We start from the raw sequence: 10866 nt of genomic DNA, 5'->3' as shown, positions 1-10866 counted from the left end.
ATCACAGAGGGGCTGGAGGAGCACTGGGCTTCTCTAGAATGGCCCACGATCTTCAAAAAAATTACTCTCAAAGGGCCAGATGTAATGTAAAATAAATGTAACTACTTTTTAAACATATTACATTTACAAATATTGCATATGTATTTCCATAGATGTGAAAAATATGGCTGTATAACTTGCTATCTCTTTCTAAACTCACATTTTAAGACAGTCATACCTTTTAATTTACCTTGTAGTGGGCCACATAAAATGACATGGCGTGCCACATTTTGCCCGTGGGCCTTGCGTTTGACACATGTGCTCTATATTAAGTTGTTATATCCGGATCAGAATTCATTATTTTGTTGCCCAGTTATGTGAAAATGCCGATATAGTTCAAAACTCAAAACTGTAGCTTGTTTTTGGCGCAATTTCTCAAAAAAAAAAAGACAAGATAATGTGAGAAAAACACAACTCAGTGCTGGTATTTTTAATACTATGAGTACTAACATAACCCTGTCACTATCAAGTAAAAGTACAGATACTGGAACAAAAATACTCAAGTTGAAAAGTTTTTACTTTTGGTAGTGTTATGTTAATCTACCTTGTAGTGGGCCATGTGAAATGACATGCCGGGCCACATTTTGCCCGTGGGCCTTGCGTTTGACACGTGCTCTATATTAAGTTGCTTTGCCCCTGATGCTCAGAATTCATTATTTTGTCGCCCAGTCATATGAAAAGGCTGATATACTTCAAAACTCAAATCTGTGACTTGTTTTTTTGCGCAATTTCTCCAAAAAACGACAAGATAATGAGAGAAAAACACAACTCAGCGCTGGTATTTTTAACACTATCAGTACTTAACTACTACTTAACTACATAACACTGTCACTATCAAGTAAAAGAACAGATACTGGAACAAAAATACTCAAGTTTAAAAGTTTTTACTTTTAGTAGTATTATGTTAATTTACCTTGTAGTGGACCACATAGAATGACATGGCGTGCCACATTTTGCCCATGGGCCTAGCGTTTGACACATGTGCTCTATATTATATGTTGTTATATCGGCTCAGAATTCATTATTTTGTCGCTGATATATTTCAAAAGTCAAAACTGCAGCTTGTTTTTTGCACAATTTCTCCAACAAAACGACAAAATAATATGAGAAAAACACAACTCAGTGCTGCTATTTTTAACACTGCAGTACATTTTGTTGGTACATGTCTTTTGCAGTATAGGAATACACAAATAGACCACTCCTGTCCGGACTTGTGCGTATACAATGTGTGGGGACTTCTCTTCCTGTGAGTCAGCTCCTTGTGCTGATGAGCGACGAACCAAAACAAAACGCACAGTCTCATAATGGCTGGTCGTCACGGTAACGTGACGACCAGCCATTATGAGACTGTGCGTTTTGTGAAAAAAAGCAAATATGCGGCGTTTAGAGCGACAGGATCAGGTCTGTTTGAAAGAAGGAGTGATATCTGTGGTCTAGTTCCTTGAGTAAAGTGACGTGTTCATACCTGGACTCTGATCTCAGGGCGTGTGAGGCAGGTATGCACTCACCTGAGCTCACATACCACAGATCCGGCTCGTAAAACTCGTATGAAGAGCTGACGTAACCTGTCGCAACCACGTCTGTCATTCACTATTTTACTGTTTCTCTGCGTTTATTTTTTTTAAAGAAATGCCCTTCGGTCTTTTCGGTTTGTGCATAGTGCAGAGTCAGTGGTGGAACGTGATGAAGTAAACGTAGTGAAGTACTATACTTAAGTGCAGATTTTTGGGTATTTGTACTTTACTTGAGTACACGTTTAAGTGGATACTTTTACTTCACTACATTTTTGAACAGGGCTTGAAGCTTTGTAAGACTCAAAATCTGCGCAAAATACTTTTACGTCTTACATTTTTAAACATGTACTTTTACTTAAGTACGTTTTTTCATGACACACTTTTACTTTTACTTGAGTATTTTTGTTCCAGTATCTGTACTTTTACTTGATAGTGACAGTGTTATGTTAGTACTGATTACACTCGTACTTTCTAGTAAATATTAGCAGTAATTTAGAAGTAACTTTAATAGTAATAGTACTAAAACAAATGATAAAAATGTGTTTTTCAGGATGATGAAAACTAGTACATGTTGGTCTAGTCCTGGTCTAGTCCTGGTCTAGTCCTGGTCTAGTCCTGATTTAGTCCCAGTTTAGTCCTGCTTTAGTCCTGGATTAGTCCTGGTCTAGTCCTGGTCTAGTCCTGGTCTAGTCCTGCTTTAGTCCTGGATTAGCACTGGATTAGTCCTGGTCTAGTCCTGGTTTAGCCCTGATTTAGCTCTGGTTTTAGTCCTGCTTTAGTCCTGCTTTAGTCCTGGTTTAGTCCTGCTTTAGTCCTGGTTTAGTCCTGGTTTAGTCCTGGTTTAGTCCTGGTTTAGTCTTGTTGTGCTTCTGCTGTTGTTGTGCGTCTGTGTGCTGTTGTGTGTCTCTGTGTGTTGTTGTGCGTCTCTGTGTGTTGTTGTGCCTCTCTGTGTGTTGTTGTGCGTCTGTGTTGTTGTGCTTCTCTGTGTGGTTGTGTGTCTGTGTGTTGTTGTTCGTCTCTGTGTGTTGTTGTGCGTCTCTGTGTGTTGTTGTGCTTCTCTGTGTGTTGTTGTGCTTCTCTGTGTGTTGTTGTGCGTCTCCGTGTGTTGTTGTGCGTCTGTGTGTTGTTGTGTGTCTGTTGTGCGTCTGGTCTGTTTGTCTCTTCTTTTCCAGCTGGACTCAGTTGCTCTGTGTCACGTTCAGGGCTGATGGGAAAAGCGAGCGCTGGTGAAGAGGAGACACCAGATCAATGAAAGAAAAACACTGGAATTTACCGGAAACGGGACCTTGAACCTAACCCATAATAAACTCAGTGTCTTTATCTTTTCATAAACTGTGCCAAGTTGTTGCTCAGTCATTTTTATACCTTCTTCTCGCACCACACCTTTGAGATAACTCGACACAAGACACGACACATCGCACTTACTCTGAAGTGGGTGAGGTCATGTGAGTGGGAGGTGTAAAGTATCGGGTTTGTAATGTTAGCGGTAAAATGCCGTGAATCACCGTTTTGGACAAATAATCTGAAATATAAACACAAAAGAGAAGGTGGATCCTCCTCAGTCTGGATACACAGATTCATATGAGATAATCAGAGGTCAAAGGTTAAATACACTGGTCTACAGGCCATGAGGTCAAAGTGAACTGTTTTTATTATGTTCTTGAAATATAAAATAAACAAAAATATAATAATAATAATAATAATAATAATAATAATAATAATAATAATAATAATAATAATAATAATAATAATAATAATAAAATAATAATAATAAAATAATACCATGTCCCCAGATCTCGTCGTCGAGGACCCTGCCTTGCACTGCCGCACAGATCTCTTTGCACCGACCCCTTACGGACCCTCCCGCAGATTGTGGGTCCATGGGAGGACGGTCCCGTGTCGCTCCTACAGGGCCCGGCCACCAGGCGCTCACTGGGGAGCACCCACCCCAGGCCTTGGTCCAGGGTGGGGCCCCGGTAATGCCAGTCCGGGCGACGTAACGGGCCTGGGTCTCATGGACGGCTTCTGAACCGCTCTTAGTCCGACCTGTCCCTCTGGACCAGGGGCATGAAGCCCCCGACAACATGTCTCCCAGGATCATTCAGGTGATCAAAACCCTCCACCACGTTAAGGTGGTGGTTCTGGGAGGGGCAAATTCTGGCAACGCCTCAGGAGGAAGCAGTGCTTCACCAACAGTTTACACCGTGGGTGGAGAACTGCTGACCTCGACTGGGGATGTTGTCGGGCGGTCGAAGGATCTCAATCCCACTGTCCCCAGTCTCTGCATCACGTCTTCTGAGAAAAAAGCAGAGACTGGGGACCCGGGACTCGTCCATCACTCTGGCTCCTCGGTGGTAACGACATACGTCCAAGTACCTCAAGTCTCTGGACGTTGTGGGTTTGACACGTCTCTACAACATCGTGTGGCGGTCGGGGACAGGACCGCTGGACTGGAAGACCGGGGTGGTCCCTCTGTATGAGAGGGGGGACCCGAGACCTCAGAGTGTGACCTCAGAGTGCGACCTCAGAGTACGACCTCAGAGCGTGACCTCAGAGCGTGACCTCAGAGCGTGACCTCAGAGTGTGACCTCAGAGCGTGACCTTAGAGTGTGACCTCAGAGTGTGACCTCAGAGCGTGACCTCAGAGCGTGACCTCAGAGTGTGACCTTAGAGCGTGACCTCAGAGCGTGACCTCAGAGCGCGACCTCAGAGTACGACCTCAGAGCGTGACCTCAGAGTGCGACCTCAGAGTACGACCTCAGAGCGTGACCTCAGAGCGTGACCTCAGAGTGTGACCTCAGAGCGTGACCTCAGTGCGTGACCTCAGAGTGGAGCTGTGTCCGTGGACATTTACACTGGCCCGTTGTTCCTGTTTAACTCTATTATAACTGCAGACCTTCTCCACAGCGCCGCCCTGTCTGTAGCTAAAGGTCCTGCACGTGTTTCATCTGCTCAAGATTAAAGCTCCAGTGTATTTATAGAGAAGAGGCTAAAGTGACTCAGGCGGCTCACTTTGATGAGGTTAGAGCGGCTCAGAGGGAGAAAAAGAGAGGGAGGAAGAGAGGGAGAGAGGAGGAGAGGGAGAGACAGAGAGAGAGAGAGCTGGTCCCACTTCAAACAGGACAGAGGGAGAAAAAGAGAGGGAGGAAGAGAGGGAGGAAGAGAGGGAGAGAAAGACAGGGAGACAGAGAGACAGAAAGAGAGAGCTCGTCCCACTTCAAACAGGAGAGAGGGAGGAGAGAGGGAGGAAGAGAGGGAGAGACAGAGAGAGAGACACAGGGACAGAGAGGGAGAGGAGACAGAGAGAGAGGAAAGGGGGGAGACAGAGAGAGAGAGCTCATCCTACTTCAAACAGTAGAGACAGAGAGAGAGAGAGAGAGAGAGGGAGAGAAAGAGACAGACAGAGAGAGGGGGAGAGAGACAGAGAGACAGAGTGAGAGCTCATCCCAGTTCAAACAGGAGAGAGGGAGAGAGAACAGAGACAGATGGAGAAAGAGGAGAAAGAGAGAGGGAGACAGAGAGAGAAATGAAAAGATAGAGGAGATAGAGAGCGGACAGAGAGAGACAGTGAGGCAAAGAGAGAGGAAAAGAGAGGGAGTGAAGGAGTGAAGGAGACAGAGAGAGAAAGAAAGGGACGCAGAGAGAGAGAGAGAATGAGAGAGGGAGAAAGAGAGACAGAGAGAGAGAAGGAAGGAGAGAAAGAGAGATAGAGAGACAGAGAGAGGGAGACAGAGAGAGACAGAGAGAGAGAGAACAAGAGGGAGAAAGAGAAATAGAGGCAGAGAGAGAGGGTGAAAAGGAGAAGGGGGAAAGAGAGGGAGAGACAGAGAGAGAAAGAGAGATAGAGAGCGAAATAGAGAGAGGGAGAGGGGAGCGATGGGGGAACACACACACAGAGAGAGAGAGAGAGAGGGGGAGGTGACACTCGTCTGTTCACTTCACTCACTTCGCTCTGACCCATGACACAGGATCATCACTTCCACGTCTTAAATCTGTTTAAAAGAGGAGAGATGTGAAGTACTGAAGTAAAAGTACAAATACCAGAGCAAAAAAACAACAACAAAATACACTTAAGTAAAAGTAAAAAGTACCTGTTTAAAAATATACTTAAAGAGTAAAAAGTAAAATTATTTTGTGCAGATTTTGAGCCTTATAAAGCTCACTGGTTTTTATCAGGATTTTGTTCAGTAAAAACTATTTTAACGTATTTTTTCTTGCTGTTTTTTTTTTGTTTATATCTTTATGTCTTCAAATTCTGAACGTGTTAAAAATAAACCCTCAGATTTTTCAGCAGGTCCCAAACTATAATCAAAAATACTTTTACTTTTCAGTCCTGTTCAAAACTGTACTGGAGTAGAAAGTACAGATACTGCTCTCAAATGTACTGATGGAAAAGTAAAAGGTATCCCTGTAGTTTAAAATGTACTTAAGTAAAAGTATTAAAGCACCTGTCTAAAAATATACTTAAATAGTAAAAAGTAAAAGTATTTTGTGCAGAATTTGAGTCATGTTGAGTTGATTTTGATAAAATTTTGTGTGGAATTTTGTTCACTAAAATAAAAAGATGGATTCAGTTGTTTCAGTTTATTTGTTATATTTTTGTTGCTCAGATTATGAAGATGTTAAAAATAAACCCTCAGATTTATCAAGAGGTTTTAAACAATAATGAAAAACACTTTTACTTTTCAGTCCAGTTCAAAAACGTAGTGCAGTAGAAAGTACAGACACTGCTCTCAAATGTGAAGTAAAAGTAAAAGTATCCAGTTTAAAAAGTACCTAAGTAAAGCACAGATACTTGAAAACATTTACTTATGTACAGTATTTTACTCTTTTTACTTTGTTACGTTCCACTGTTGGACTTAAGAGACAAGTAAAAGTAAAATCCAACTGTTTTTGGTCAAATATTTGGTACAACAGTATTCAAATAATCTGTTATAAGTGTGTTATTTGTGAACTGATGTTTCGAAATAGCTTTTAACTTCCCTTTTATGAATAAATAAGTAAATAAATCAAGTTTTTTTTTCTTCTACAACAGACAAGAAAAGTAAAAGTTAGATTATTGTCTTATTGAATGAAGTTTTAGACCTAAAACGACGAGTTTGGGCGACGACAGAAGCTCAGTTTTATGTTGTTTCTCCGCTGATCCGCAGGTCGACGGTGCGATTCCAGCTCCTACAAATGAACCCCGTCTTTGTGTCCCTGGGCAAGACACTCAACCCCCAGTGTCTGTGTGTAAATGTGTGCGTCGTGCCACTTTAAATGTCTCCAAGGTGGAAAAACACTACATTAAAACAACCATTTACCGACACATATTCTTTTATCGTGTCGCCTTTGTCTTAATTTACGCGTGCGGTTATTTCTAGAAAGGTTTTCAACGAGGCTCAAGTTGAAACAAACCGCACGGATCAAGTTGAAACAAACCACAAAGAAGAGATTGGCTCCACTTCCCTCTAAATGAACATCAATCAGTGTCACGCTCCCACCCACACAGCTCACCGCAGCCAGCCCAACACCTCATCATCCCCTCACCCGGACGGAACACGCTCCAAATAAACCTGACAGGAGTTTAAATCTGCCTTGAGCTCGTGTCAGATGAAGGAGACTGTCCCTTTTGTTGGGGGTTACGTGGTTAGTTGGACTCAGAGCCAGTTTTACAGCCAAACTCCCACTCCTCGCCTCAGTTTAGGGCGTGTTTTGGCGGCACGCTTCAAGAGAACTTCTTATGCTTCAAGTGAGCTTCTTATCAGCTCTGCACTGACTCAGCCCAGGCACAAAAGAGGCGCATTCCACCTGAGGAGCCGAGGAGGCGCAGGGACTTTCCGGTCTCCACTCCCTCTGCCCAGCGCGCATGGCATCTACCTAGAAATATCCCAAGTGTATGAGCCTGACCTCAGCCTGTCACGTGGTAATGAAGGCACAGATTCACCAAATTGTACAAATGTTTGCAGATTTATTCAAATAAATACAACGTAAACACATATAATTTAAAGCTGATTGCAAGTAACAACATAACAAACAAATAAATTAACATGAATGGTTTAGGAGGCAGGCTCCTGAAGGCAGAGCTTGAAATCCTTTTGACATTTTAAAGATTGGTTCAGTCTCTGGAGCAGTACAGCTCAGGCTCAGGTCAGTGACAGCACAGGCCCGGACTATCCTTCATGTTTGGACCGGATGACCTGGTCTTCCTTTTGGTCCTAGTTTAGTCTGAGTGGTCCAACAGTGACGCTGGAATCACAAGTCCACAAACATTAGAGTCTGTGCGCGCTGTGACGCTGCTGTGGCGGTGTGGGGCTCACCATATTAGGAGCAGAGCTGAGGGCGCGCCGTGCGTCAGGGCGCGCCGTGCGTCAGGGCGCTCGGGCCATGCGCCTCTCCTGCTGCCCCGGAGACGCGCTCTCATTGTCCTGCCGCGTTTTAAAGTCCTGGATCGCTTTTCTGTTCTGGTAGTCAATCAAAGCCATGGTAATCACCGCGTTCCAGCAGTTCTCCTCCCCAGAGCACCGGAAGTCGATTTCTTTATTGTCTGTGGTCACGATGGTGAAGTAGACGAACTTGCCCGTGCGCTCCACACAGTCCACTTTCTTGATGGACTGCAGCTTGAGCTCCTTGGCCTTGCTGCGCTTCTGTGTGTCCGGGTAAATGTTGAGGCTGTCCGCGGTCAGGACGCACGTCTTCCTCTTCCAGAACTGGAGGAGGTTGTCGCTCCTCTTCTCCAGCTCTCCCTCTTTGAGGATCTGCGCCGCCGACATTTTCATCGTTGGGCTTCCCTCGTGCGTTGTATTCCGTGTGAGTCTGTGAATGAACGGCTCAGAGCCGGATCTTTATAGAGGCTGCGCGTGGCACGGCCCCCTGACGTCAGCCCTGTGGGGACGTTTCTGCTTCTGGAGCTGAGGCTGTGGGCGGAAGCGCGCGGGGCAAAGGGAGAAACGTGGGTCTCATTAAACTCAGATCTGTTAATCAGTAACAAACATCCACAGAGGAAATGGAGGCTCCTGCTGCGGCTTTAGAGTCACAGAGGAGCAAAGGGAAGTTTATCTGTACAGCACAAGTCAGACACAAAGAGCTTTACACAATAAGAAACACATTAAAATCACAATACAACAAATGAAAACATAAATAATCACAATGAATCATCATAAAATTAACATTAAAGGAGAAAAGTGCAGAATGAAAACCTTTGAACCACGAGCTCACGGTAAACACATGAATACATTTATATCTGTACTTCTACCTCGAAGAAGAAGAGTGTTTTACATCCAGTAGCCACACACACACACACACACACACACACACCCACACACACACACACACGAGCACACATGGGCACAGGAGGGACGCAGATAAATTGTTTCAGCATTCATCAGATTATACCTAAAACAGGACAACTAGAGAATGTAAAATGTTTCAAGTATTTAGCCTCCGTCCACACTCATGACATTCAAAATTCAGACAAAAACGCCAAAAATCCAAAGAGAAATGTTCTATAAATCATCTATAAATCACAGCTTTGTTTGTAAAAGGCTTTAATCAAATTCTGCTCGAGGTTCTTGACTAAACCTTCTTAATGACAGTCTCTCCTTCCTCATAATAACTCTGCTGATAGTTTTAGTGTCAGCTGGTCCGGACCAACAGAAATGTGCTGCCCCGACCTCAACTAAACACCACACGGGACATTTCTGCACAGAGCTGGAGTCAAACTACCAACCGCAATCATCAGAGAACCACTGCAGCACCTCAGACATGTGTGAACGCGAAAGAAACGGACATCACAGACCTAAAAACCTTTAAATGGAAGGTTGACTATAGCCTCCTGGAGCGAGTGGCAAAGGACGTTACGTGAGTTACCCTTAAACTGGAGGGACGGTGGTTTGTCACTGCTATTTCAGGAGACTTCACGTTAGATATTCCCTCCGAGATGAGACGTGGAAGGAACTCAGAGTAAAGCCACTGCTCCTCCACATCAAGGCGAGTCAGCGGAGGCGGCTCGGGAATCTCTTCTAAATGTTGTGAGGTGTTCAGGGCATGTCCCACCCGGAGGAGGTCCTGGACGAGACCCAAGACTCGCCGCAGGGACTGGGGCTCTGGGCTGGTCTGGGAGCGTCTCGGGATCCCCCTGGAGGAGCTGGAGGAGGTGTGTGTGTGGAAAGGGAAGTTTGGGCTTTCCCTGCAAAGTAAAGCGAGTTTAGTAAAGCACAGTGAGTACACAAGGTGATTCAAAGTGTTTTACAGAATAAAAGTGACATTAAAATCACCACAGGACAAATCAAAACATAAATAATCACAAACAACCATCATAAAGTTAACATTAATACAGAAAAGTGCAGAATAAACCCCCTTCAGTCACAGCAGATTTAGACCTGGTTTAGTCCTGGTTCAGTCTTGGTTCAGTCCTGGTTCAGTCCTGGTTCAGTCCTGGTTCAGTCTTGGTTTAGTCCTGGTTCAGTCCTGGTTCAGTCCTGGTTTAGTCCTGGTTCAGTCCTGGTTTAGCCCTGGTTTATTCCGGGTTTAGTCCTGGTTTAGTCCAGGTTCAGTCCAGGTTTAGTCCTGGTTCAGTCCTGGTTTAGTCCTGGTTCAGTCCAGGTTCAGTCTTGGTTCAGTCCTGGTTTAGTCCTGGTTCAGTCCTGGTTTAGTCCTGGGTCAGTCCTGGTTTAGTCTTGGTTCAGTCCTGGTTCAGTCCTGGTTCAGTCTTGGTTTAGTCCAGGTTCAGTCCTGGTTCAGTCTTGGTTCAGTCCTGGTTCAGTCCTGGTTTAGTCCTGGTTCAGTCCTGGATCAGTCTTGGTTCAGTCCTGGTTCAGTCTTGGTTCAGTCCTGGTTCAGTCCTGGTTTAGTCCTGGTTTAGTCCTGGTTTAGTCCTGGACCAGTCCGGCCCTGTTGTCATTATTACTCGATATATTCAATTCCTTATTTACAAAAATAGACTAATAATGTTTTTTGACAATGTTACATCAACAACACTCAGAAAATAAAACACTGACACTTCCGTAATATTCCGCATATTTAATTATCCAAAGTAAATAAGTTTAATTAAGTCCAATTTATTCATAAAATTACACTTTATACATTTAACATCAACATTCAAATGGAAAACTCTGAGATCATATGTAAATTCTGTCTGTCTGTCTTTTTTTAAGTAATAAATCCAAACCCGTCTCATTCCAAACAGCCGCACCTGAACTGACCCGGACTTGAGTGACCGTCCCCCCGGCGCCCCCCCCCCCCCCTCCTCTCCTGTGTCCTATCAGCTTCCCCTTCAGGCATTCTGGAAACATTCCCCGTTTCTCCTGGAGTCCGGAAGCCAGATGCCAACCAC

The 10866-nt window shown here is 44.3% G+C and overlaps 1 protein-coding gene across 1 annotated transcript; it reads right to left on the bottom strand.

The window, feature by feature from the left end:
* Positions 1-7483: 7483 nt before the first annotated feature.
* phlda2 (pleckstrin homology-like domain, family A, member 2) lies at positions 7484-8371 on the bottom strand. The gene is made up of 2 exons (XM_033968543.2): positions 7853-8371; positions 7484-7781 (listed from the first exon to the last, which is right to left on the bottom strand). Exon 1 carries the CDS (start codon positions 8309-8311, stop codon positions 7904-7906), a length of 408 nt encoding a protein of 135 aa, XP_033824434.1. The 5' UTR covers positions 8312-8371; the 3' UTR covers positions 7484-7781; positions 7853-7903.
* Between the last annotated feature and the right edge of the window lie 2495 nt (positions 8372-10866).

Source organism: Periophthalmus magnuspinnatus, chromosome 6 (genome assembly GCF_009829125.3).
Source record: "Periophthalmus magnuspinnatus isolate fPerMag1 chromosome 6, fPerMag1.2.pri, whole genome shotgun sequence".
Taxonomy (NCBI): domain Eukaryota; kingdom Metazoa; phylum Chordata; class Actinopteri; order Gobiiformes; family Gobiidae; genus Periophthalmus; species Periophthalmus magnuspinnatus.
This window is presented reverse-complemented; position numbering and strand designations above follow the sequence as displayed.

Excerpts from the sequence above, each read along its gene's own strand:
- phlda2 (XM_033968543.2), bottom strand. The coding sequence starts at position 8,311 with ATGAAAATGTCGGCGGCGCAGATCCTCAAAGAGGGAGAGCTGGAGAAG.